Here is a 27,348-nt window from a genome sequence, read left to right on the forward strand (position 1 = left end):
GAAAAGAAAAAATCTGTTCTTAAGAAAATAGATTTGGTATTTGGCCTTGAGAGTTTTTTCCATAGGAAACCACGATTTTGCAACTCTTGTAGTAGACAACCTTCCTACGCAACCGCAGCACACACCTGTGGGAAGTAGGAAGGGAACCAAACCAAACCAAGATTTCTTCTGAAACCCGACATTACTACACATAATTGTGCACAAAATCAGCTCTAGCAAGCATGTCTTGTTTCATGGTACGCTGGCAAATTCATTTTTTAACTAATCATAATCAATCATAAACATGGTGCAGTAGAAGACAAACCATTGTGACCTTTGTTCAAACTATGAAAGCCAGATACACAGATGTACACTCTCTCTCTCTCTCTCTCACTTAGATCCCGCCTTTTTCACTTGAATATTATCTGTTGGCACCTTCCACGAGCCTAAAAGTTATTTTATTTTCCCAGAAAAGATATCCTTATCACTGTCCCACCCATGAGCTCTGCGAGGGGGAAGCCCAAAGATGGTACAATCAGCCTCTACCAGTACACACTTGTGAGAGACAACGTGGTGTAACAGCTGGAATCAAAGGTGCTCTAACGTGTAGACACTTTAATTGAAGTGATCTGGGACTTCCCGTCTCAGCACAGTCGTTCCAGGAAGAAATGATTACTGCACCATTGTAAGACATAACTATTTAAATAAATAAGGAAGTAGTGACTGCTAATTATGGCAACAATACTGAGTAGCAGCAGCACACAAACACATCTCTCTGTATGTTTGTTTCCTTCTCAGCACAGGCAGAGTATGCATAAAAGTAGATTATGAGTAAAAACAAAACAAAAAAAAACAGGGATGTACAACACAACCCTTACTGGATCTCCAGGTCACGGTACGGTTGTACTAATGTGGAACGTACTTAAATGTTGACGTAGTAGCAGCTCACTATGGATGATGCAATTCTCATCTTGGATGAGGGCAGCCAGGGTCCTGGGGAGGGTTGAGCATCTTTTTTTGCCCTGCTGTAGACGAACGATATGCTATCTGTCTTATAACAGGGTAAAGCCTATCCACATGGGCTTGGCTCCAAAGGACTCTGACATCTTTGGTGACATAATGACGTTAATTTGGGACAGAGTTAAACAGCCGTTCGATTTTTGTGCTCAACATAAGATATGTAGTTTCTGTGTAATCCATTTCATTTGATTTAAATGCAAAACTCTTGCTTGATGTCCACTGTAAGTAGCAGTTTGGTTTATTCTAATCATGAACAATATTTTTTGCAAGAGCTCCTTAACTCGTTCCATACAGTAAAAATGCATAAACACCATATTTGCGTAAAGAATAATTAAGCCTACGGCAAAGTTCTCTTTTCATGGCATCTTGTACTTTGCAATAATTCAAATAAAGTCCTGACATGAAATTTGACAGCTGGCATACTCAACTGGGAGTACGACAACAGTGACCACTCGTGGTTGGTATAAAGAACAACATCAAGAGGGAGGTAAAAAAAATATTTATTGGACAAACATGTTAGCCTGGCAGACTTTTAGCAAAATTTGCTCATTAACCTCATAACACATCACTCACACATACATACATACATACATACATACATACATACATACATACATAGCACACACACACACACACACACACACACACACACACACACTCACACACTTTTCGTTAGTGGCTGGGTCGGAAGGGGAACGGCAGTCCCGTCATGAAAGGCTGAGCGGGGTATTGAGGGTGAGAGGAGGCATGCGTGGCCAGCGGTGTGTGTGCGGGGTGTGAGGCGATGGGGGAATGAGCTGCGTGGGGGCTGAAGGCCAGTGGAGGGGTGTGGATGTTGTTGTAGTACATCACCGGGCCAGACAACACCAACTGGAGCAAACTGGGGACACAAATATAAGAATAAGCTAAAGATGATAAAAATATATATATATATATATACAGCGTATGTGCAATTTTTAATATGGAATTATAAGGAAAAAGGTGTGCATCACAATAAAAGTCGGAGGGTTGCCCCCCCCCTATTGCCATTATTTATATAAAACTCATTTCATTTTTATGGTTCTATTCTACATGACTTTGCAAGATCTCGTGGGTTCTCGTGGGTTGATATTGGATTATATTATAGTTTAGCATTTTCATGGGTTTTTATTTTGTTTTGACTTTTTGTTTTCAAATTCAGTTCAATTAGTTTTAATTAGTTTTTAAAGTGGAATTGCTACTTTATTTTTCCTTTTTTGAAAATGCTTAGTTTTAGTTTGGTTTTTATTAGTTTTAGTATTAGTTGTCTTTATTGTATGTGTAATGTGGGTTATTAGTCGGGGGATTCGAAAAGCTCAGAAAAAGTATTGTGTAATAATAACTCAACAAAAACATAATACAATTTTTGGAATATGTATTCACAATGCTTTCAACAATAACACTAGAACAAATAATGTACATAGGGTGATGAGCACACATGTAAACAGTGACGCAGTTTACAAGACGCCGCAGTAAGTGCACAATGTGTTTGACGTGTTCCAGGAGAAAAACCTAAACCGCCAACAGACTAAAAAAGACAGACATCAACAAACTATGTTTGAGAAAAGTGTTGAACTTTTTGAAGTCAATCGACTCTCACAGTTGTGTAGACATCCCAGTATGAATCCACATATTAACCCCAAATCCCTACCGCTTTTGGTGTTCCTACGTATTAACTAACCAGCTATTGGCTCGCCGGTGAAAGCAGTTTGTAGTGTTCTGTCCCGCGGTTGTCTCCGTCATGCTGCTGTCCCTACATATTCCATACATCCATGCTAGTAACGTTACCGGGGTTAGCTTCTGTTTTGGGGAAAGGGGCTTGGTGTTCTCCTTAACCTTGTTAAGGTAAGCTAGGTTAGCCTCCTTGTGTTCATTTCTCAAATGTAGGCTACTTTAAAATCGGTGGGATGTTCCCCTGTAATAAACTGTGCACATTTTTACCACCTTTCACTGCAAGGCCCTTTATCTGACACAGTCATAATCAAATAGGACTTTGCCGCTTTCTTATGACTTTCGGTATGAACTATGTTGTTTGTTGAGTTCAATTTACATGAAATGTTGGAATTTCTGGGTTCCCAGTCGGAAACCATACACGTCTACAGAAAATGTTATAGTCGGAAAAATATAACTTTATTTGCTCTATGAAAGACGAAACCTAAGGACATTTACTTGATAATTTTTACCAAACCGATTTTCTTTGGCACCTATCGCACAATGCGCATCACTACAAGCCTGAGAGGCCTCAATGAAGAGAAGGGAGAGCATTGCAGCGCTTGGGAGCACTCTAAAACCTATTTTATACAGTCTATGTTTAAAACTCACAGAAAAAAGTAGTAGCTTTACATAGGTAAATAACCCTGAAACAGATGCTCTTCTTATCATACTCATGTTCTGTATAATTCTAGCTGAAACCAGGTAACCAAGGAAATGAACAGTTAACGGTTCTTACTTGTTGTGTGGCAGGCGGGAACAGATGGCTCTCAGGTCGTCTGTAGAGAGAAGGCAGCATGAAATAAGCAATCGAACATCACCACAGCATGAGGAGACAATCCATATGACGAGCGATTAAACCAGTTACTTAGTCATTTGCTTGTTTAATCATTGCTTGAAGCTCAAATCTGAAGCTTTATTACACATTGTTGCTCTCTGCAGGTCTACAGCAGATAAGGTGGAGACGTTGGAGGTTATGTGGAAGCCTGATGTCCATTTGGGTTTTAGTCCCTATGAAACTGGAAATTCTCTAACTGAGATGTTAATAGATATATGCTTATATTCAAATTCACAAAAATAAAAAAGGGTGTGAAATGTGTAGCTTACAGGTTCTGTTTTGAATGAACTTCAGTCAACCAGGACAGGTATGACCCCAGCAAGCCGTCTGTAACCCACATTATCATAGCAGAGTAGGGACTCTCCAACTATTGTAAAAGTGCCTATTTATTTTTAAGAGACTCCACCACACGGTGGATTCATTAAAGTATCTCTTGTAAAAAGACAACATATCCCAAGACACTTCCTGGGTAAAATAAAGCTGAAGCAGTTTGTAATTTAATAAATTACGGATATCAGCTTTAAGTAGAATAATATTAAATTCTCAAATAAATAACACAATAATTTGTTTGTTGTTGGATGTGTGCTTTGTAAGCCCTCTGCATTTCATGTCTCAATAAGAGAGAACATACTGACAAGAAAGAAAGATATAGAGCATGTATACTCAGCTATATTTGAATATCCAGTCTCAGGTCTACTTTTGGCTTTGAGGCAATCTATGACAAGGCGAAAAATTGTAATTTAAATCCTCGCTTCAATCTACTTTTCTTCCCTCTACTTCTACCACTTGTATCTTTCTTTACACAATCTTACCTCTCGAGCAGAGCAGAGCTCCGTTGGCCACGGCCACCTGCAGGGCCTGTGCCAGCCGGTCCAGGACCAGCTGAGACAGTGCACGTGTATCAGCGGATGAAGCGTGTGTGTGTTTATCAGCCTGGTCCAACAACCTGGAGAGGTCTGATGTCAGCGCGGCCAGGGACTCCATCTGGAGCAACGCCAGGCGACCGTAAAGCCCCTTCTCATTTAGTATGTTTGGCAAAAGCATGAGGACCTGATGTGACAGGAGACGGACAATGGCATGGGGAAATTACTTGATTATCTTCACATGTTGGAGGGGTTTAGCATACTGCAAAGTCATGTGTACTATAGGTAAATGTATCTGACCACACCACACACCTGTAGGACACTCAGATGGAGAGCAGAGAAAAGAGGCCCCACCTCTGGCTCACTTTCAGTGGTACCATTGGTTAATGCCTGCTTCTTGTCTTTCCTGTAGGCCAGTGGGGCTTTGACACACCAACGCACCAACCCCCCTAACGGTGTAACATCAAGTGAGCTGATTGGCTGATTGCCAGAGAGGGGCGTGTTCAAGAAGGTGATAAGGACTAGACGAGGGTCATCTTGAATCCACGACACAATCATCTGTAGGAGTTCCAAAGGAGGCGTGAGCTCCTCTGAAAACACAAAACACACAAAAAGATGTTGACATAACGCATTCCTTCTGCCCAATAGATTTATTTTAAAGTGGTCAAATCTTAATAGTAATAGTATTTTAACTCCTAACGGCTGCGGATCCGCTCCGGAACGGCAACGGAGTCATAAAGTTTCCATTAAAGTCAATGTGCATATTTTCATTGACTGCGGAACAGCTGCGTCCCGACACCGTCCCAGCTCCAGTGATCCGCAGCCCTTACGGGAGCAGATACGCAGAGCTTCTATTTTTGCTGGACGCCTGACAGCTCCGCAGCAGTTCAGCACACGGCCGATAGTGCGGAACAGGAAGTCGAGCACAGAAACAAAATAAAACATCCGGTTATTCTCAAAATAAAATAGACCGGGATCACGGCAGATCAAATTTCCCTGCACTCCACCTTGATAACTCAGCACAGAGTTGTTTCCCCTCTACTCCTCTGGATGGAAACTGATTTTTTGAAAACCCTTTTTGCCAGAGGCACTCTGTAGTGCCCCCCAGACTTCAGGAGCTCAAACTGGCTGACTGAAAGAGGATGTGTACTATCTGCAGTTATTTTCCTAGCTTTCTTCCTCATTCTGTCAGAGTATATTTGGGTCAGATGTTTTCCCACTATTTTACTAGCCATTGACACGCTCCTGTTGAGCTTCTTCTTGAGTTTGGAGCTTAAATGGCCAAACCAAGCAGAAAGGTGAAAGGTTAAAACAAATTCAGTGTGTGTTGTGTATACTAGCTCAGTAATCTGAGCACTGACACCCAGACAGCTCAGTCTTCTGAGGAGACTTGTTGTTAGCATTTCTTTAAAACAAATCTGGACCGTTCTGAAACCGGTGGAAATCAGGCGTAAGGTCACAGTTTTTGGACGTTTTTGTACTTTTGTGTCATCCCACCTGTGGTGAGGTCATAGAGGGTGGTGACAGCAGTGATGAACTGGCAGCAGAACCGTGGGCTGGCGCTGTGGATGTTCTGCAGGGTGGGCCCCGAGCCTGGCACCATACTACAGTAGTCGTCTACTAACACCTGAGCCAGGCGCACACAGTACACACGGTGGGTTCTCTGCAGGACGCAAACACAACCAGATGCACATGTTCAGCACATCCACAGTACACAAACACATACCCACAGATGAAGAGAGGCACTAAGGATTAGGGCTGGGTATTGTTTTTAAATGTTTTGATACAGTTAGAATGACATCATTACCGGTTCCTGAACGATACTTTTTTTGTCCTGCGGTACTTTACCAATTTAATAAAATGAATTTTAACAAAAAGAAATTAAAAAATTACGGTACAAATCCTTTTTTCCAGCTGCTTTACACCTTTGTGACACACACTGTAGTTAAGCCTCTCAAATAACAACAACACGTGAGCCCGTGTCTGTGTGTAGGATAGTGTTTTGACAGCCAATCACCAGCTTTATTAGTTCTTGGTACAAGCATGCCGCATGCCTATTGAGTCACTGACGCAATGAGATTTACTCCTTGAGGTATTGAAAGTTGGTATTAAATAGCAAGGTATTTTTCCATTCTCGATAATAAGAAGGTAATTCGGTAGGTGTCTAAAAGTATCGAAGTTCGGTACCCAGCACTACTAAGGAGTTGAAAAATGTCACGCACGAAAGTACTCAATCAGGACTAGCCTCATATTGAAGTATAAAAACCCACACAAAACAAAGTTTCATTCACATTCCAGTACGTCAGTGTGTTTAAATTCTCACCTGTAACCAGGTAGCAGCACATTCCAAGATAGGAACTCTGCCCACAGCTATGGCCATGGAGACCAGCTTGCCTAACAGCCCCATGCGACTTTCATCTGCCTGGTTACATTGAAGACTAAAGAGTGCAGAGAACATAAGCTGACGAACAGTATCGCGGCTCTGTTCCTGGAAACAGCTGCACATGATCTCCAACAGCTGGAGTTCTTGGAGAGCACTCATCCTCTATTATAAAAAAGAAAAGAAAAACACAGACACTGTATCTCTATCCATATGTGTGTGTTTATATATTGCATATTGGTGTGCACAAGCAGTGGGAGGTCATGCCTTACCCTGGCTGGGGTGTTTCTGTCCTTAGGTGCATGCAGAATGAACTCCTCCACCAGCTCTTGGGTTTTGGAGTCGACCTGAGGAGGCTGCCTCCCTGACTGCACCAGGTTACAGATGTAGATGTCCAGGTGATACAGCAGCTCCTTGGCTGCACTCAGCACATCGCGAGGCAGCAACGACTGGCGGATGTCGCCCATCCCCACCTAACACAGGCCCGAACAAAATGGGACATATTCAAGGAGGGACGTGTTGTGTGTCAACAACTGTTTTAAACAGGCGATTACTCTTGTGATTAATGAGTTAACTGGTATATTCAACATTTAATGTATGCAACATGGGCATGATGTTGTAGACTTTGCTTTTAAAATGTATTGCAATAATTTTAGGGCATGTGTCTTATGACATGAATGGCAGCACTGTATTGGCTTAATTAGTGTGAAGAAGAGTCAGAGACAAAAAGTAACGTCTCTAAAAATAGAGTCGTGAAAGGTAGTGACACTGAGGTGATCACGAAGGATAGCACTAACATTGACTATTTAGTGTGAAAGGTAGTCTCAAGTTTACAGAGAAAGTCAGATAATTAATACAGAGAAAGTCAGATAATTAATATAGAAAAAGTCAGATAATTAGTTTAGAGAAAGTCAGAGATTGTCAGATAATTAATACAGAGAAAGTCAGATAATTAATACAGAGAAAGTCAGATAATTAATACAGAGAAAGTCAGAGAAAGTTACTCCTACTTTGTTTTTAACTGTCTATTCATGTGTTTATCGGTTTTTATGCTTATGATTTTTAACTGTTTGTACTTGTGTTTTATCTGTTTAACTGATTTCATGTAAAGCACTTTGAATTGCCCTGTTGCTGAAATGTGCTATACAAATAAAGCTGCCTTGCCTGGCCTTGCCTTACGTACTGCAAAAGAAAATGCATCTAGCATCTAACTCAACAATGCACTGATCCTGTTTACTTGTCTAGCTACACACGAAAAAATGAATACGGATGTACAATGAATATCGATACACAAATAGTAATAAAGTCGAGTTGAACCGTTACATTTCTATATAGTATATATAGTGTTCGTTGAGACTCAACACTAATCAGCTGGATAGCTCCAGTCAGTCGGACTCATCCAGCCTGCTACAGCTAGCTAGTAAACGTTAGCAAGGTTTACGTTAGCTAAAAGACTTGTTCTATTCCGCAACAACTCTCACATGCGTTAATTACCTTCAGGGCCTTTTAACGTAAACACATACTTTATTGAGAAGATGTCTTACCACTACAAAAGACCTTAATATGCTTAATAAATTTGCCGACGATGAGAGTAGTGACAATCTCAAAAGACGAAGGACCACTTCCTGTTTCTACGGAAGCCTGCGTGGGATGGAAGCATGGACAGTTGAGTAACGCCGTTGACGTTTTCAGCGGAGTCAGTGCATGTGCTGTTAAATGTCAACAACAATGGTTGTATTTACGCATGGCTGGCCCTGAAAATAATAAAAAAGACATTAACAACAAACATCAACAGAGTCAAGTATGCGACCGTAAACGTAGCCTAAAGTTTTCAAATCAGCAAAAAAAGTGTTATTGTTATCTTACATAGAATTGCATGAAAGGAAAAAATAATTAGGCTATATTTGCTAACAAAACAAAGACTTCAAGCTTTTTAAAATTAAAACAGACTTTTTTTCCAATCTAACAATTACTCAAACAAATTGTTCGTTTACTTATTCATACGCTATACAGCCCTGTATACACGTATTCCAGGTGTTTATATTTTAAATTAGCATATTTTCCCCAAATTTATGATAGGAAATACATAATTTATTTTTCTTATTTCTATACATAAGGCCTACGTTGTGGTTAATGACATTTGTTATGCAAATATACATTTATGTTTTTTTTCTCAGAATACCCAGTGGCCTACAGCATGAAGGGGTGTAGACAAGTTGTTGTTTTTGCCTCTGTACAGGAACTACTGTATATCATACTGAAAATCTCTTTGGCACACTGTAATCCCTTAATCTACACACGGGTGCGCCCGCTGGGCACCGAACCGATGAGGGGAGAAGGAAACAGTGGTGCACTCTCTGTGGCGCGCTCCCGCCAGTTCAGCACTTCGGTTTACCGTCCCGTCGAGTGATCCCAAGCATCCCGCAGGATGACTATCAATACCCTGGCTAAAGGAGCCTGTCACCGGGAGCAAATGTCATGCTTTCGAAAGGTAAGATTAAATGATTCTGTCTCGTTTAGGTTTTTCTTATAATATCACATAATAACCTACTGTAGCCTGTCGGCTATAACTCTCAATGAATCCGTAAACATAGAATAGCCTACTGGTGCGAGGATGATCGAGAACAAGTTATGAAAGGGTGGGACATTTAATATGTCCATTGTTTTATCTGGTTTTCTGCTTTATGTGTTTTGACTGAGTTTTTATTATTTATGTGCGTGCGTCTTTGTTTCCCTAACAGATGGAGAAATTGATTGTGGCCATGCAGGACCCTGACATGGGCATTAAGATGCGAAACCAGAGACTTCTCATCACTGTCATTCCACACGCCATGACAGGTGTGTGTGTGTGTGTGTGCGTGCGTGCGTGCGCGCGCGCGCGTGTGTGTGCGTGCGCGCGTGCGCGTCATGTCAGCGTACATTAGCATCTCTGTGTGGACATGAACGTTGCAGCTGTGTTTGTCCCAGCAGTCATGCATAATGCACCAGTGAATTTGGGAGACTACGGTGTGCTTTGCAGAGTAGAGGGATGAAGTTTGTCCTCTTTTTTGTTTCCTTCATTTCTGTCTCTCTCTTTTTTTCTTCAGGCCATGACATAATCGCGTGGCTGATTAAGACATATAGTATATGTGAGGAGGGTAAGTTAGTGTATTATTACATCCATTTTGTGTTTATGTGATAGAAAGAGAGTATTTGCATGCTTCTCTGTTTGTTTTTCCTGCATGTGTAGTTGCTAGTGTGTTGCCAGGACATAGTGTTTTCTCTCAAGCTGACGTGGTAGTGATGTGTGTGTGTGTGTGTGTGTGTGTGTGTGTGTTTGTGGGTGTGCGTGCATGCGTGTGTGCACGTGTAATGTGGGGGTTGTGGTTTCCAGTAAACAGGAATGGGGTGAGCCCCAGAGGATCTATGTTTGATTAACTCACCTGATGACCTGGGTTTGATTAGTGTCCCTGTGGAGGTTTTCACCTCAGGAGACTTTACCATATCTGAAGTAAATTAGAGGTTGGAAAAAAAAAAATTTGCCGCTGGTCCCTTTTGCCTCAGAGCACTTGAGGAAAGAGAAGAGCAAGAGAGAGAGAAAGTGGTAAGAGCTGATTAAAATGCATCACACAGCTTTTTTTGGTAACTGTCCTTTAAAGTAGAGCTCTTTGACACATGAGCTGGAACTGAAGATTGATGATGCATTTCATCACTGGAAAAAAGTCTGGATTTGAGCGTTATGACAAATTAAGCCCACGGCATGTTATATTAATTATGTTCCTTGTGGCCAGTTGGTTGATTGATTGATTATTGATTTTCCACTTTCAGTTTCTTTAATTTGAATGCGTTCACTTATGAAACAGCTCAGCGTTTTACAGTGATACATAAAAACCTGGGAATAGGTCATTCTTTTTATCACTTATTATATGTTGTAATGTGTCCTGTACAAATCATCAACATTTACGGCAGACTAAGGTGTGTATGCTTGAATAAAAAGATGGATGAACTACTTTAAGTGTACAGCCCCAACAATCACCTAAAGAAACGGAAGCTGTGAGACAGTCCAATGATCAGTTTCTCCTGTGGTGTTCAACAGAGGCCCTGCATCTTAGTGGCTTGCTGGTGCGTTACGGGTATATTTACCCTCTCAAGGAGCCGAGATCTCTTGTGTTACGGCCTGATGAGTCGCCCTACCGCTTCCAGGTAAGTCCGCTTCCATCCCTCATGCAGTGTGTTCATTCTGGTTGATTGTAAAAACCCTCTGCCCCTCCTTCCAGTTTACCACTTTTGGTTTAACCGTCACATTCCGTCTACCACTGGCTATCGCCACTAAATTCTCTCCATTAGCCCATTTTCTAATCCCCCATCCATCTGTCACTCTCTGCTGCCACTTTTTCTATCACCCACTGTGCTATCAATCTCTATCAGACAATAAAAGAAATGTCACTTGTTTTTCTCAGACTCCTTACTTCTGGACTAGTACCCGGTGGCCTGCCTCAGAGCTGGATTATGGTAAGGCAAAAAAGAAACTGAAGGAGTAAGAGGTGATCTCAGTAAAGCCCATGATAATATGCATTATATTATACATTTAATTGTGAGGTATGGATTATTTTCCACCCACTATAAAATAGGACAAGGACTAGTAACCAATATTTACTGGAAAGAAAATTCCACAAATATCATGTCTTACAAGAGCCAAACATACATAGATGTAGATCAGGGCACCAACAGTATCTCTTAACCTCTGTTCTTTACTGTTTTTGTTTTCCCTCTTATATGCCATCAGCGATATATTTGGCTAAAAAGAACATAAGAAAACAAGGAGAACTGATGGAATATGAAAAGGTGAGGAAAGTGTGTGTCTGTGTGTATAAGTTAGAGAGCTTTAAGAGTGAGAATGTGTGTATTATGAATTATGCAGTAATCTGGGGTAACAGGCCTGTGCCATTTCTGAATTCTCTCTTTTCTGTGTTTGTGCGTTTTCTTCTTTTGTTATTCATTCCTTGTTTTTTTTCTCTTCCTCTGTAGACGAGGTACAGTCTGTTAAACAAAAGGATCAACCACACTTGGGACTTTGTGGTGATGCAAGCCAGAGAGCAACTCAGGTACGCTCACACACATGTACCCCCCCACACACACACACACACAAACCAAACTTACAGTGTGATTTGTGTTCAGAGCATCCAAACAGAGGCGAAAGGCTGACCGCATTGTTCTCGAATGTCAGGAGCAGGCCTACTGGCTCATCAACAGACCCCCGGTACGTTTACTGTTATTGTACTATTTACTACAATACTGCACTATACTGTTCTATATTATACTAAACTGTACTCTGCTATACAATACTATACTATACTATGCAATGCTTTACCATAATACACAACTATAGAATCATGTTTTACAGTATTTTATTCAGTCCCTCTTTCCTACTAATGTTCACTCACAGTCTCTTCTGCCTCCTACATGAAATATTAAACCCATCTGGTAAAAACTTCAACAGGGGAACCAGAGAGAGAGAGAGAGAGAGAGAGAGAAAGAGAGAGAGAGAGAGAGAGAGATAGATAGAGAGATAGAGAGAGAATAAATAATCATATTCATCACAGCAGTCCATTTTATTCTTAGATAGAGACAAGTAGAGAGAACAATCAGTAGGTGAATAAAAAGAAAGGGGCTGGGACGGGAGGAGGAGAGGGATGATGGGAAGTGTAAGGTACTGTGGGAGAGAGGAGAGGGTAAAGCAGAGGACAAGAGTTTGGAGGAGGGACTCCATCTTGTCTTATGAATTAGGGACGAGGACATGGAGAAAAAGAAAGAGAAACTTGAGAATAAAAATCAGAGCCAGTGATGTGGAAGACTCAAGAAAGGATAAGTGCTTACTCACACGCAAAGCATATTCTCATCACACACACATACAAACACATACACACACACACACACAGACACACTGACACACACACAGTTATTATTGTGTGTAAGTTTGTGTGTTTTTTTCAGCCTGGGGTGCATAGTGTGTTGGATATAGGTCTGGAGAGACCAAATAACAGCGCAGGAGTCACACTGGTCAGTGACATCATATTTCTTTACTTCCTGTTCTAGTGTTTATTCCACTCTAAAAAAGCTAATGTGATAACATATCTGCTATCTATCTCTTCTCTCGTTTGTTTAACTGCTTTCCTTCTTTCCTGCCGCTGTGATTGTTTCAAAGTAAGTGTCCGAGTGAGCTGTGACATGCTATGATCAAAAACCATAAAAAGACAGTATTTCTTTTATAGTGTATACAATAAAATATAAATACAAGGTAAATATTTGAGGCCCTAACATGACATAATAGCCATCTCCATTGTCACACTATGATAATAAAATACATAGTATGTTATGAACAGTATATCTTTACACTGTGCATTCCTCATATTTTTAGAATATATCCTGCATTAAAATGTAAAGGCATTGTTTGTATGGGTGAACACGTATAGACACAGAGGAGCTGCCTACTGCTTTTGATATGATTGTATAAATGTATGATTTGGTCATTCTGTGAGCCAAAGTGATGACTGTTTTTCTTACCAGAACTAGAACAGTGAACACTACAAAAATGAGGTAAACATGATACATAATGTATACACCCTCACTTTAAGTACATTGAGTGTATAGCTCTTTTTGTGTGTTTACATTTGTATGTGCTTTCTGCCTTTGTTTACAGATTGAAACCTCTAGAAAGGCTCTTGGAAGAAACCGTGTGAAGTCATCCATCTGCCTAGAAAGGTATGTGTCTGTGATGAACACACGGGTGCAGACACACACACATGCACACACTAGTGGTCTTGCAGTCCTGGACTGCCTGATCCAAACTCTATGTCTCCAGTGTACACACACATGCCTATAAGGCTTAGTGCTCCCACTATAAGAGCCACTAATGGATGCTTCCTGAGGCAAGTTGGAATTAGTGGCCATAAACTCTTACAATCTGCAGCGCTAATGCAATAATACTGTGTTTTTGTGCGTGTGCATGCCTCTGTATTTGTGTGTATGTGCAGTTTTGTGAAATACAGCGAGCAGTATCAGAACCACGACCCCATTATGCAAGGGTCCCTTCCCAGTAACCCCTGGATCTCTGATGACACCACATATTGGACAATGAATTCAGAAATGTGAGAAACCACACACACACACACACACAAACACACACACACACACACACACACACACGCACGCACGCACGCACGCACGCACGCACTCACACACACAATCATGTGTTTGTGTTGTTGGTGTGTCTCTGTGAGCAGGGTGCCTATACCAACGCGTCTTCGAGTGGAACGTTGGAGCTTCAGCTTCATGGAGCTTCTCAGTGACGACATGGGGAGGCGGGAGTTTATGACCTACCTGGAGAAAGAGTTCAGTGGTAAGATAGAGTGACGGAAATGAAAATGTTGGAATTTACTCAAAATACAAATGTTAGAACATTTGGTGATTAGGTACGGTGAAGAGACCCGAGCCAACTTCGTGAAAGGAATACACAAAGAAATATCCCAAATTTTTTTCAACTTCTGTTTTTCAGGTTAAATCACAACCCCGTGGTTTAAGTCAATGGAATGCTAAAATCAGAATTATATATGGAGAAGGGTACTGAACTGACAAAGAAAGAAAAATGAATTTAATTGTTATCATAGGACAATCATCTTAAAATGTTTTTTACTCTTATTAGCATTCAGAATTTCATTATCTCCTCCAATGACATTATCCAATCCCAGCAGTGAAAGATGGAAGGGTTGAAGTAGTCGGAAAAAGAGATTAATTTCATGATATGGTTACTAGAGAGGATGGAAAGAATAGACAAGGAAGACGATTAGAGACGCAAAGCACAGTAAGGGATCTGTTCAAGCATGCAGACGTAGGAAATAGTGCCAGGGGCCAAGGTTTTCCACAGAGAAATGCTGTGCTATAAAAAGTCTCTAATTGTTAGTCAGATTTTCCTGCTTGACTGTTGTGTTATTCACCTGCGTACATAGCCTACACCTCATTGTCTTTCTCTTTGCTAGCGGAGAACCTGTGTTTCTGGCAGGCCTGTGAGGATATTAAGCATGGAGAAAGCTCCAGGGTCATAGAGAAAGTGGAAATGATCTACAAGTAAGCGTATAAGCACAAAAACATGCAAAAGGTAATGCACAGTTCTGTCTACTCTCAGATGACTTCCACCCTTTTGTGTGTGACTCAGGAACTTCTTGGCTCCTGGAGCTGCTCGTTGGGTCAACATCGACAGTAAGACAATGGATAAAACTCTAGAGGGGATCAGAAACCCACATCGTTTTGTCATGGACGACGCCCAAATGCACATCTACTTTCTCATGAAGAAGGTCTGACCTCTGACACATTTTAGTTTGATACTGGAAAAGTTCCCTTTGAATATAGATTTGGAAAGACAGAACGCTTTTGGTTATGCATGTTTTAGCCTTTTGGCTGTATTCTTCAAATTTCAGCTAAATATTATTTCCGAAACTTGCAACCGTGTGAAGAATCTAAATGTACTATGTTATCTTCTTTCAGGGATCCAGTGGTTTTTAAATCAATGGTTTTTAAATTAATTAAATCAATTACGTTTAATCTCTTAATCTATCTAATCTTTTGATAAATATTTGAATGAAACATAGCCAAACAGGACTGGGAGATATTAATATATACTGTGTATATTGTCAAAACAATGTATAAAATGCCTATCAAATATATTGTTCTAAATATATATATATACTGTATACACACTATGTCTTTCACATACAGTATTTAATATACAGTATGTCAAAGCAGACATTTTCTGTCAACTTTAGGTAGATAAATTAAAACAATTCTTCATTTGCCGTCCATAAACTAAAAGCACACATCACATCCTAATGGCAACTTTTAAGTTTAGCTGACATAGAACTTACTTAATGTTGTATTTGTGTATATGTTTGTGTATACAGGATTCTTACCCAAGATATCTGAAGTCTGACCTATACAAGAACATGCTGGCCAAAGCTATTGTCCCCCAGGAGACAAAGAAAAGGTGAAATGACACATCAATTACCACTTTTACTTTACTTTTACTTTAATAAATCATTCTGTCTAACATTACACTCCTTCCTTTCAGTGTGTTCCCCTTTGTGAGACGCCAACGGCATGCTAGCCCCTCCCCTGCTCAGGCTGTCACCCAGGCGACAGAGGAAGACGGGCATGCCAAGGGGGGCGGGCAAGCAGGTACCAACTCTGCAGCCGGCCAAAAATAATTTACATTTTGGCCCCCCAAGCAACCACTCAAGGAAATCTCCTCTGCTTTTACTTCTAAGTCAAACTGTCTGTGTGAAAGCCGAAGCTTTTCTTTCACCGCGGCAACATTATCAGAACTAGGATGTCAATTTTAGAGCTTTCTTGGAGAGCACAGGTGTTGAAGCGTACCTCAGCAGCATCACATCTTATTTACAAAGCAAAAGCAGATTACAGGAAAATGAAACGAGCTTTTAGTGCTACTGTTACAGCCTTCACTGCTGCTTAGCCATCCTGCATCCCATCTCAGTCCAAAACGTCTGTCCTGTTGTTCTTGATGGACTTTAATACCAAGTCCTCCTTTCTCCCTCAGTAACCTTTATATATACAGTATATATATATATATATATATACTGTATACACACTCTGTCGTAAAAATACAGGTTTAGGCAAAAATATTGTTTATAGCGCAATAGAGATGCAAAATATGTATAAAGTCATATCCTGGCCTCAGCATGTGTGTGTTTATCATATAATATGCTTGTTTTGTCCATTCCATGCCGGAGCTTTACATTGTCATGGTTGTTGCTGTTAATTTTTCTCAAGCATGTTTTCATCCCAATAAAATGTCACAACAGCACTCAGCGTTGTGTTTTGCTCTCAGCTCTGCATGCTGTGGTAACTGTGAGGGTGAGTAAATCTAGGATGAGGCTTTTTCCACTTTCCATTTGACTTCCTCGCGTTTCTATCTTCAATTCATTTCATGTCTCATTTCTTTGTAGCCCTTGGATCTATTTTAAGCACAAAATCTTTGCATGGTTTGTTTTAGCATTTCTTGATCTCCAGATATGAAGGCTTTGTAAGAACGAATTAAAGAGATCCAGTAACTCCCTTTGATAGCTACTTCCAGAATCTTAAAAACCAGCTGCTATTTGCGGAAAATATTGGCTCAGGTCTGTTTCCTACGGTGCCTTTCGTCTGTACATGCTGTTCTCTAACTCATCCACTGATCCATGGATGTATTATATTAAGATTTGAACTTGGTAACTTCTTCCCCCCCCTTTTTTTCTTCATCTTTTAATCTTCCAGGTTTACTTTCCTGGACTTGCTCCCTCTACTGGCTGTATGTGGTTAAAGTAACACTAGTTTTACTTACTCATCTAAATTAGTGGGTCCCAACTACTTTTTGGCTTGTGACCCCTAAAAATGTATAGTGTCTACTATTCATCACAGGATTAGGCGTGAGTGTAAACAAGAGTTGTGAGAACTTAAACCAAAGTTTGTTTTTTCCTTTCTGAGACCATTTTTTGGGAGATGACTGAAATGTATGAAATAGCTAAGAAAAATAAATATATAGAACAATAGAATATTTAAATAAACAAATAAAGAAATAAACATTATTTTGTTGACAATAAAAAATGTTAATCTCTTTAATCACCTTGAGCCCCTTGTATAGGATAAGAAGCGGTTAGGTTGGGAATAACTTGTAAATACAGCACATAAAGGGCCACATAAATAATTATTGTCCATGCAGAACTTACTAACATATTAAAGGGGCACCCCACTGTTTACTCATCATAATGAGGACAACACAGTGAAAACAGTTGCATATCTTCTATAACTGTGAAGGAGCTATTTTAAGTCTTAGTCTAGAGGTAGACAGAAAGCGTGCAATATAAACTAAGGGCATGGAGTTTTAAAAATGAGAGAATTTAGATCTGATGAAAGTTGTGTTTTTAGTTGCATACAATATTTGAAATGCAGGATGCCATACTTTTTAAGTGTGACTCAAGCTAGCGATTAGAAATCACAATATGTCGGCCTTTGCTGCTTTGCTTTTGACAAACAATGAGCAGTAAGGCTAGATGCTGTGATCTGTAGCACTGATCTGTGTCAGCTTTGCAGGATCTGAGAGCCCATCAAATTTACTAATGGACGTAAGCCCTACACACACACACTTGAACTCTCCAAACAACCGCGCACATATATATATCTCTATCTGAGGATTATAGTAATCTGCTTCTCTTCATGCCCCATCCACTGTTTATGAGAGTGTGTGAGTGCCTTGTGTGTGTGAGAAAAAAAACTGTGTGACAGTGTCCACATAAAAAGCAATAATACAATCTTATACCATTCTCTTTATACAATAGATTTATTCTTGGTGGGATAAATAAGGTTTGGATTCTTTTAACAGACTGAAAAGTAGCTGTCCAGTACAAGGAAGTCAAATCTGGTTTTAAATTGAACATTACATTTCTTCCTCTTTACACGCATGACAGATATAGTTAGCAGTAGGGGTAGAATGCATTTCATACTACTACTTAATCGTGACAACTGAATTAAGTGATTTACAGTCTTACACACAAGGGAGAAAAAAATAAAATAAAAATTATAAATGAAAGTGCCAGAAACGTTCAATGTGAACCTATGCAAAATGATCATGGTGAAGAGGAGGCACTGGACACAATCATTTAAATATACATTCATAGTGCCCATCCATGTGTACATTACATCATTAGCTTTATAATTATAAAAGTGCTTCAGAATGAGTGTTGGTGAAAAGTAAGAACTGGTAAGGTTTAAAAGAGGCAAAATGAACAAAAGAAATGAGAAGAGAGTGGAGAGTAGACAAAGAAGAAAGGACACAGTCATGTAACCATCAAATTAGGGCTGGGTATTGCTACTGCCGCTTAGGGTGAACCAAACAATTGTATTTTTTTAAATTTATTTTTTAGAAGATTGTACGCAGGGATTATTTGACTTGAAAAGTTTTGTGCCGATACCCAGTCCTACATGTCAGAGGGTGAAAAGTTCCAAAACAAAGCCAGAAAACCAAACTATCATAAAAGGTTGTCCATACAACCTGTTAGTTAATAATCAAGCAGATCTTAAATGGATAGAAAATAATTTTACACCAATAATGAGGCGTGTTTACATCAATTATAAATATAGTATATTTTATCAGCAGACTCAATGAGAGGCTGAAGATAAAGATTTAAAAGAGCGCAATAAAGTGCTATTCCAGTAATAAATATTTCAAATATTGATTTCCTAGCCTAAATGTACATACACAATATGTACAAATATCTGGTCGAGAGTTCAAAGGCCAGGTGGTCTGCTACCTGAAGGTTTTGCTGTTCAAACCTAAGCTAGTCTTACATTTCCAGACCCTCCTCCAAAGTGCACTGAAGAAGAGTCTGACTACTCCCCCAAACATTCTGCGATGGGAGGGAAACGTGCTCTGGTTTGATGGCATTTCTTTAAACCAATCAGAATCATCATGGGCGGTGCTAAGCTCCGCACAGAGCCGCTGAAAAATAGTTGCGGAAGAGAAAACTCAGATTGGACAGATAGTCTAGCTAGCTGTCTCAAGTTACCCAGCAGAGATCTGAGGAGCAGTCAACACCAGTCCTCATAAATCCACTGAATTTAAAATTCAAACACAAAGAAAGCGGTAAGAAACGGAAAATACATGCATCCAGCAGAATTTCCTGCAACACCGGAGCAATCCCGGAAGTGGAACGCGAAGGATATAGACTATACCTAAGCTCGTGGAACGGACCCCCTTGGAGGTTCAGCAGGTCAGATTTAGGTTAAATTGTGTGTGCGTGTGTGTGTGTTTCAGGATGTTTGCAAGCTAATTTAAGACTTTTACAAATCTTTTTCGTTTATTCAAATAAAAGAAGAGTTTTCAACCCTCTGAAAATGTGAACATGGACATAGTAGACCTATGAGAATATAGGTCTACATTTGATTTTAAAATGTCAGTCTTAAAGATTTTGTAAGATTTTGTCAAAATGAGCATTCACCTTGTGTTTGTTTGTGTCTTTATATCTCAATTAAATGTTTGCAGTGCTGTTTCACAATCACTGCCTTGTCACTTCTTTACAGAAAATCTTGTGTCCTATTATGTGACAGTGTAGAGTTCATCTTTGCCGCTCTGACAGAGTGTGTACCCACAAACCCGGGGTCTCCAGCTCCAGTCCCAGGTCACGCCCCTACTCCAGCCCAAGGCCTCCCTGTTCTTCTCTTTCGGCGGCAGCAGGAACACCACGCAGCTGGCCACCAGGATGTGCCACAGCGAGTGTGTGTAATAGTAATTGACCTCGGTCTCTGCAAAAATGTACAAACAAACCCCGATCAGGGCACAGATTGCCCCCGGGATTAGAAAGAGGACCCAGCGTTTCCAAGAGGGCGGGTAACAATGTCGGCGCCGCACACCTCGGTACACCTGTAAACAAAAGACAGACGATAACTGGATTTAGCACACCTTAGCAACAACAAGATCATTGTTTTAGTATCATTCTTTTGTTTTCTGCCCATTGTGACTGCCTAGATTTTTATCAACAAGGAAGTTGGCAGCAGATTCCCTTTAGATAGTTTGATTAACTCCCTGTAGGGTGTGTCTTACCCAGGCAGTGATCATGAACAGTATGGCACAGAGGACGGGGCCCAGCAGGTTCCACAGGCCCTTGCGGTCCAGCTGCATTGACATGGCTATCAGCAGAGCCCCGAGCATAAACAGAGTCTGCACAAACAAAAGTATCATGACTTTTTTTTTTAAACAAATCTTAGTATCTTAAAATATATTAATCCTCAGTTAAGAGTACTAATAGTATTATTGGTGTCTTACGTATTTGAATGTGTCGCTGATGCGAGCCATGCACAGGATGGTGACCCAGATGGAACAGATTGAACCCAGGAAATCACAGTATTGTAAGGTATCGTAGTCCATTATACACATTACGGCTACACCCGGCTGGTCACATGCATGGTAGAACTAGAATATAAAAAGAAATTCAACATGAAAAGGGGAGGCATTACTCTGAATGCCACAAAACTATCCACCCCTCCGGTCAATATAGGTGGCAATGAATCCTCTTCTTTCCCACAGTTACGTAAAATACACAAAGATGTTTCCACAGTGACCAATCTGACAACTGCACTGTAAAACTTCAAAAATCCTGGCGGTAAATATTTATGGAGATACCTACCATCGCAGCTATAACTAACAAACCTAGTAATATATATTAGTAATATTATTAGCTAATCACAGCTGGAGGTCAATATTTTAACTTCAATCGATAGGTTTTCAAATGAGATATGGGATAAGACAATACAGTTTATATGGATATAGATTTTTTTCTTCCCTTTGTTAGAGGATGTGGATAGATAGGAAAGGTTGGAGAGAGATGGGGATGACACACAGCATGGCAGGTTGGATTCGAACCCGGGCCGCTGCAGAGGACTCAGCCTACATGGGGCACACGGTCTTACTGGATGAGCCAGACGTCGCCCCTGCCTAGATCTTTATAGATATAGTTTTCTACATATGGACAGATTATCAGTTCGGCAGCGCAGTGTCATACACAAGACATATGTAACGACGATGACCAGTGGACATTCAACCCGCGCTAGACCCATTCACAATGAATCAGTCGTCACTCTATGAGGAGAGAATCCAGTCTGCAGTGTAGTTTAGAGACTTCACTGTTCAACCAGAGAACTGTTCAGGGAAGGAAACCCTGTCTTTGCATTTTAATTTTGATCATTTTCTGTCTGTTTTAATAAAAGTGCTTGTGACATCTCACATGTGGCTTTGACTTCATATATTCAATACGCTATTTTGTTACTTACATCCTACAAATGTTAGCGCCTATAAAAAGGTACACTTTGTGCCTTAACTATACATGCTCACTCAGAATTGAAAATTGTGGATGGGAGTCTTTGAAACCTTGTGAGGAGGATCCTTTTCTTCTTAGGTCCCCTGGGTTCAATAGAATATAGAATATAACCAATACTCTAGAGACATGTCTAAAATGCAATATTCCTACATATATGCACAAGAGTGTATTTGAGGGTGTGTTACCGTGGAAAAGAACATTGTGAAGAGGTAAACAGAGGCCTCAGTGATGTAGCAGCGTTTGATGGCCACCACGATGGCAGGCAGGAAGGACAGGTTACTGAGCGTGAGCAGCAGAGTCGCCGTCAACTGGCGACAGTACGACTGAGCTGTCGAATCGTCGGTGCAGCCCCAACCAGTCCAGCCTACAGACCCCATAAATACATAACTGAATGAATCAGTAAGTTACAAGAAAGGATACAATGTTATTTAAGTGCAATTAAAGTTAGAATATTTAGGTGATTGCAAAGTATCTTTATGTTTGTTTGAGTGTGTGTGTGTTTGAGTGTGTGTGTCATACCAGCCTTGCAGACACAGGCAGCGTACAGGTAGCTGTAGGATCTCAGCAGTCTACATTCACCGTATGTCCCACAGTCCTCTACACAGGCACTGATGAACACCTCTGGGACCACAGACACCAAGGATGTATTACCACAGTCACTGCTGCAGAACAAAAAACACATTTAAACATTAAAAACAAAACAGGGATATCTCATAAAAATCAGGGTCTCAACACTCCACACATTAAACAAATGTACACTTCAACTCCCCTATTGCAAAAATGTGTTGTCTTTTAACACAGAGGATGTCTCTCTGTCTCTCTCTTGGATCAAAGGAAGTAGATTTCCAGGATAAAGCTTGACATCCGATGAGTGGATTTAATATTGTAGGTGGTGTTTTCTTTTGCGGCTTGCAAATCTTCCACCAAAAGTTCCGCGACTATTTTAGCAGAGCCACCGTTGCTATTTGCGGAAGATTGGGATTGGTTTAAAGAAATGCAAACAATCCAGAATGTTTTTTTCACCTATCCTAAAATGTATCTGTGGTGTAGCCAGATCTTCCTGCACAGCGCTGTGAAGATAGGCTGAGAATGCCAGAATAGATGTAATATAACTCAAAAAAGCAGATATGTGAATTTACAACAATATACATGGTGTAAAAATGTGTATAATGCTAACATGAACAAATCTAAAAAGACATTACATTTGTGTAGACTGTGTGAATTGTAAAAGCATGTATTGCCTTTTGAGAGTAGTGTTATTCCTCCTATTGGAGGAAGTATGCATAAGGACAAGATGCCATAGGTGCAGAAAATATTTAGAAATATTCTAGATACACATTTTCAGATAAGGATAGAAATGCAATTTTTCCATGTGTGTTACCTGTTGCAAATAAGCTGCAGGGTGAGGTACCATGTTGCTGACTGGGGAAAAGGCAGTCTGACCACAGCTTTAGGAACACTGGCATTCACATGAACACCATACCCTGCAAACAAAGCTGTAGATACACACAAATGTCTCAAAATTTCATTTTCATGATGCAAAGTCAAGCTTTACCAATTTCATTTATTTTTGCTACGCTACAAACTGGAATCTTTCACAAGTACTTTTTAAGTTTGACCGTAACAATCTCTTAGTCATGCACTTGGCAGAAGGCAGCAAACCACATGTGAGAGTTGGCAGTCCTATTTCATGGATGTCCTATTTGACTTTTACTTTTTATGAGCTTGATGCCATTGTCCATTCTTAGCACATTATTATTTATCAATAATCTTATATGCGGTTTGCTTGATTCCTTAAGGTACTGCAATTATTTCCAGCTTTTTATTGCATCAATTCCAATTCCTCAGTGTAACGGTGAATAAATCAATCTGGTAAGCTGTGCTACCTGTGCGACAGGGTTGAGAGTGGTTGAGTTGGAGGACTGGAGCCCAGGGAGAGAGACAGGCCACTACACTGCTGCTGTTCGCCAGGGTCACATTAGTCTACACACACAAACATGTATCAAAGTAAAACAGCATGAACGCTTAACTCTGAGACTCTCAAATCTAACAGAGTTTTTCAAAATACTGTCTGTGTTAATGTGTGGTAAATCAGTAGTACTCACAGTGTTGAGTGTGAGCTGTAGGTTTAGTGTACCACCAGTGGCTTGTGGGTGCAGGGGGTAGGTGAGCAGTGTGGGATGTGTATCTGTAACACTGACATTGGGTCCACTGACGGGAGTGAATCGGAGCGACAGAACATCCACCTCCTCGCAGAGAACAGGGATGCTCCACACACACGCCGACAATGGTGTTAACAGTGACGCTGATTCATTGCCAAAGATGATTGCGTCTATAGTTACTGGGTTGTTGCCTGGTGATGTTGACGTGGTATTGCTGCTGTTGCCACGGAGCTTGTTGATGTCATCATCTACTTTAAGGCCTACACTTTTTGGCTTACATCCCACTGAGGCAGACACAAACAAATGCAGAATATAATAAAATTACACACGCAGGTAATGGATTTAAACAGAGATATAGTATGTGAAAGTTATGTTTATAGACGTGTGTTTCTGTGTTCACCTGTGTAGTTGGAGACAATACTAAAGGTCACAGTACGGTTGTCGAGGCTACTCTCCACGACAACTCGTAACCAGGTATCCCAAGGTGGGTTGTAAAGAGCTGCAAAGCAGCCAATCCCTGAGCAGTTCACTGTTACTGGACGCTGCAGCAGAGAGGTGGAGCCGAGCCTGAGGACCAGTGAACAGTTTTCGCTGTCTGCTCCCTCACCTGTTGAACAGTCAGCCACAGAGACGGAGAGAGAGGAGGCAAACTCTGGAACATACAACCTAAGGCAGACACAAATACCACAAAGGGACTTATATAGACTGATAACAAAGATATAGAACCGAACAAAGGATGGGACCACAGGAAATTAGACGTGTATACATGCACACACAGACAGTTCTTACTTAAGGCGTGCAGGTCTGTCAGAAGCTGCGGTCTGCTGGAGGAATGTGCCCTGCTGTAAGATAGGTGTGTCCACCGCTCTCCTGACTGATAGCTGAGGCTGGAAGAAGTATGAGCAAGACGGAAAGCCCTGATAGATAAAGACAAAAAAGAAAAACAATGAAGATCATTGGGTGACTAATGCATGGAAAGTACAAATATGAAGATATAAGATACAGTATAATGGAAATAGAAACGTTCTTTCTAGGCCAGCAGTTACTAGCTGCAATTTTTCAATATGGGCAGAGGCCAAAAAACAACAATGGGGTTAAGCTACTTTACACGACAAAAGATCCACCCACTGCCTGTGCCCGTGGAACAAGTTAGGGAAAAGTGTAGCATTTATCTTTCTTTTTTAAATTCTAATTCAGACAAATATGATGGACACACACACACACACAGACACACTCACAGACACACACACACACACACTCGAGTGTGAAAAGTTGACCGGCCAGCGCACAATTTTCCACAAGTCTTGTAAATGGTCTTTATGAAAATTAAAAAGCGCAGTTTGTGTTAATATATCCGGAGTAATGGTCCAGTAGCGGAAACAATTTCATGGACTCGTAACAATAAAAACAGTAACAGAAAATAACAAGCACAGGCTGTATACGGCCCTGCACAAACCTTCTGCTCTATGCGCCCATCATCTTCAGGCAAGTGGGCACCAACGTACCAATCACCGGGAGCCGGATTGGAGAGGTTAAAGGTTGTGGAGCTTTGTGATGTCACCGGTAGGATCAGAGACAGACAGGGGCTCCATAGCGTTGCATTGGAAAACACCGACCCTACTGGATTTATAACTGGAGGGGCACCATGTTGAATATGGCTGAAAAAGAAGATGAAGTCAAAGTGATTTTCAGAAGAAGAAGAAAAGCACCAACAACAACTTAAACAAGGAAACTGGTTTAGCAGAGGACAAAAAGAGATTAGGAAGAGTCCTGTGAGCAGAGATAATGGGTAAATGTTTTCATGATGCAGAAGTTAGTTTATCTTACATGGTGACATTGTGCTGTCCACATTGGAAGGTGTGGCCCTTGGTGACAATAAACAGCCAGTGAGCAATGGCAGTTTCCTCTGGTATATGAAACCTCTGCAGCCTCACGTTGCCATACCAACCATACTTTGACAACTTCTGAGCTGGTTTGGACGAGAGCTCTGATACAAAGGTCAACTGTCCATCTGTAAGGCATAAGATTTCATTGTAAGTGCACAAACACCGTTTTTTTCTACTAAGTTTAAAGTAAGGGGAAGGAAAATGAAGAAAATGGGAGGGAAGTAGTTTTTATTTATACTGAAAATATTAGCATGTGATTGAAGAGTACAGTACATGCATAATTCATGATAAAAAGAAGTAGCATAGAGCACAACTGACACAATTAGACATTGTGTAATACAGATACAACAGAAATGCTGTCACAGTAAAACAAGTAATGGCAAGCAGAAACAGTATACTGACATACTTTAATTAGCAGTACGGTCAGTGAGAGGTACTGTAAAGACGATGAATGCCGTCACATTCATCCTAGGGCTGACAAAATATCTCTTTAACATGTGCATGTAAGTGTGAGAGTAGTGTGAGAGCATTTTACAAAGAAAAGGTTGTGCAGGTGTCTGGCATTCAGGTAAACACTCATGTCGAGATAGTTAGCAAACATGCTAACCAGTTTCCTCTTACTTTGTCCCTTTTACTGAAACACTTACCGTCTGCTAATGCCCAAGACGTCAAGGCGACGAAAAGGAAACCACATATAAAACAAGAATCCATGGTTCCTTCACTAGTGCCTGAACCATCACACCGTCATTTATCCAACTGTAATATCACACAAATCTATCGCTAGCTAATTCTACCAGCACAGCACTTCCTGATTTCTATGCAAATACACGACGTCACGAGAGTCGCTGGGTGCTGCCTTTGAGGTGTGTCGGAAAGATGAACATCAAAGACGTGAACGAGCTAGAGAGCAACAAATTGGCATTTCATTCCCAGTTTGTGTCATTTGAGAGCTCTGAGATAATGTGAAAACATCATTAAAGTGACACATATGTGCATCTCCTAAATTTACAAGGTGTAACTAATACGTGGGGACCTCATACACACGTTTTGGAAGAGCATATACTTATTTTTAATAAATTAATTATTTTTGGAACAAAAAGTAATGACAATAATGTAAAAAAAAAAAAACTACACCACAAGTAATAACATTGGACCTCAGAATGCCTATATTAGGATACGTATAAATAGTCAAAATGTTGATAATGATGAAAATGTATATATAGGCTACAATTAATTGTGTCATCAAATACATGTTTATTATTTAACATGAAACTCATTAGGCTATATCCACCTTCAATTAACACTGTTGGAGAGAACTAATGATATTTTGCACACAAGGAAAAATCTAAAGCAATGCTGAAGTGCACCCAATGAAATTTTACAGGATATGGGGCAAACTTGTGATCAACATGCACAAATTATGGGATGATGAATGTATTGGCATACAGAAAAGACAACTCATTAAAGATGTTAAATTTAATAAAACTAAAAAAGGGACATAAATGACAACTTTTGGTTTATAATGCAAAACGTAATGCACCAAATGCTTTGGGTATGGCATGTATTGTTGGGTCTTTGTAAATTAGAGAGTGGGG

General features: G+C 40.4%; 3 protein-coding genes across 4 annotated transcripts; 1 reads left to right on the forward strand and 2 right to left on the reverse strand.

Annotated features, from left to right (window-relative positions):
* Positions 1–1,482: 1,482 nt before the first annotated feature.
* Positions 1,483–8,452, reverse strand: c12h7orf26 (chromosome 12 C7orf26 homolog). 2 transcript variants are annotated; one of them, XM_034887962.1, is made up of 8 exons: positions 8,353–8,452; positions 7,081–7,281; positions 6,752–6,973; positions 5,926–6,091; positions 4,741–5,018; positions 4,378–4,615; positions 3,467–3,506; positions 1,666–1,879 (listed from the first exon to the last, which is right to left on the reverse strand). In XM_034887962.1, the coding sequence occupies exons 2-8, from the start codon at positions 7,273–7,275 to the stop codon at positions 1,672–1,674; spliced, it is 1,347 nt and encodes a 448-aa protein (XP_034743853.1). In that variant the 5' UTR covers positions 7,276–7,281; positions 8,353–8,452; the 3' UTR covers positions 1,666–1,671. The 2 variants fall into 2 exon arrangements, with proteins under 2 accessions (XP_034743852.1, XP_034743853.1); XM_034887961.1 differs by lacking the exon at positions 8,353–8,452 and having other exon boundaries at positions 1,483–1,879; positions 7,081–7,275.
* A 642-nt stretch (positions 8,453–9,094) lies between these two features.
* On the forward strand, positions 9,095–16,684 carry rgs11 (regulator of G protein signaling 11). The gene is made up of 17 exons (XM_034887960.1): positions 9,095–9,299; positions 9,550–9,646; positions 9,895–9,945; positions 10,884–10,990; positions 11,248–11,299; positions 11,574–11,632; positions 11,816–11,892; positions 11,966–12,047; positions 12,782–12,847; positions 13,361–13,384; positions 13,488–13,549; positions 13,822–13,935; positions 14,071–14,186; positions 14,824–14,911; positions 15,000–15,138; positions 15,742–15,824; positions 15,909–16,684. The coding sequence occupies exons 1-17, from the start codon at positions 9,237–9,239 to the stop codon at positions 16,042–16,044; spliced, it is 1,416 nt and encodes a 471-aa protein (XP_034743851.1). The 5' UTR covers positions 9,095–9,236; the 3' UTR covers positions 16,045–16,684.
* A 3,004-nt stretch (positions 16,685–19,688) lies between these two features.
* On the reverse strand, positions 19,689–26,464 carry pgap6 (post-glycosylphosphatidylinositol attachment to proteins 6). Its single transcript, XM_034887958.1, has 13 exons — positions 26,401–26,464; positions 25,695–25,878; positions 25,324–25,525; positions 24,657–24,784; positions 24,268–24,533; positions 23,811–24,151; positions 23,592–23,688; positions 23,087–23,201; positions 22,225–22,367; positions 21,891–22,069; positions 20,655–20,801; positions 20,433–20,549; positions 19,689–20,252 (listed from the first exon to the last, which is right to left on the reverse strand). Exons 1-13 carry the CDS (start codon positions 26,462–26,464, stop codon positions 19,929–19,931), a joined length of 2,307 nt encoding a protein of 768 aa, XP_034743849.1. The 3' UTR covers positions 19,689–19,928.
* Between the last annotated feature and the right edge of the window lie 884 nt (positions 26,465–27,348).

This window comes from Etheostoma cragini, chromosome 12 (genome assembly GCF_013103735.1).
Source record: "Etheostoma cragini isolate CJK2018 chromosome 12, CSU_Ecrag_1.0, whole genome shotgun sequence".
Lineage (NCBI taxonomy): Eukaryota > Metazoa > Chordata > Actinopteri > Perciformes > Percidae > Etheostoma > Etheostoma cragini.

What these genes read in the sequence shown, in the direction of transcription:
- c12h7orf26 (XM_034887961.1), bottom strand. Translation starts at nt 7,275, where the DNA reads ATGGGCGACATCCGCCAGTCGTTGCTGCCTCGCGATGTGCTGAGTGCA. An exon ending in CCTCTATGACCTCACCACAG is followed by an intron (nt 5,019 to 5,925) that starts GTGGGATGACAC and finishes TTGTGTTTTCAG; the next exon opens with AGGAGCTCACGCCTCCTTTG. An exon ending in TCCATCTGAGTGTCCTACAG is followed by an intron (nt 4,616 to 4,740) that starts GTGTGTGGTGTG and finishes CTGTCACATCAG; the next exon opens with GTCCTCATGCTTTTGCCAAA.
- rgs11 (XM_034887960.1), top strand. Translation starts at nt 9,237, where the DNA reads ATGACTATCAATACCCTGGCTAAAGGAGCCTGTCACCGGGAGCAAATG. An exon ending in ACAGCGCAGGAGTCACACTG is followed by an intron (nt 12,848 to 13,360) that starts GTCAGTGACATC and finishes TACCAGAACTAG; the next exon opens with AACAGTGAACACTACAAAAA. An exon ending in AAAGTGGAAATGATCTACAA is followed by an intron (nt 14,912 to 14,999) that starts GTAAGCGTATAA and finishes TGTGTGACTCAG; the next exon opens with GAACTTCTTGGCTCCTGGAG.
- pgap6 (XM_034887958.1), bottom strand. Translation starts at nt 26,464, where the DNA reads ATGGATTCTTGTTTTATATGTGGTTTCCTTTTCGTCGCCTTGACGTCT. An exon ending in ATGGGCGCATAGAGCAGAAG is followed by an intron (nt 24,785 to 25,323) that starts GTTTGTGCAGGG and finishes TTTATCTATCAG; the next exon opens with GGCTTTCCGTCTTGCTCATA. An exon ending in TCACAATGTTCTTTTCCACG is followed by an intron (nt 20,802 to 21,890) that starts GTAACACACCCT and finishes TTTATATTCTAG; the next exon opens with TTCTACCATGCATGTGACCA.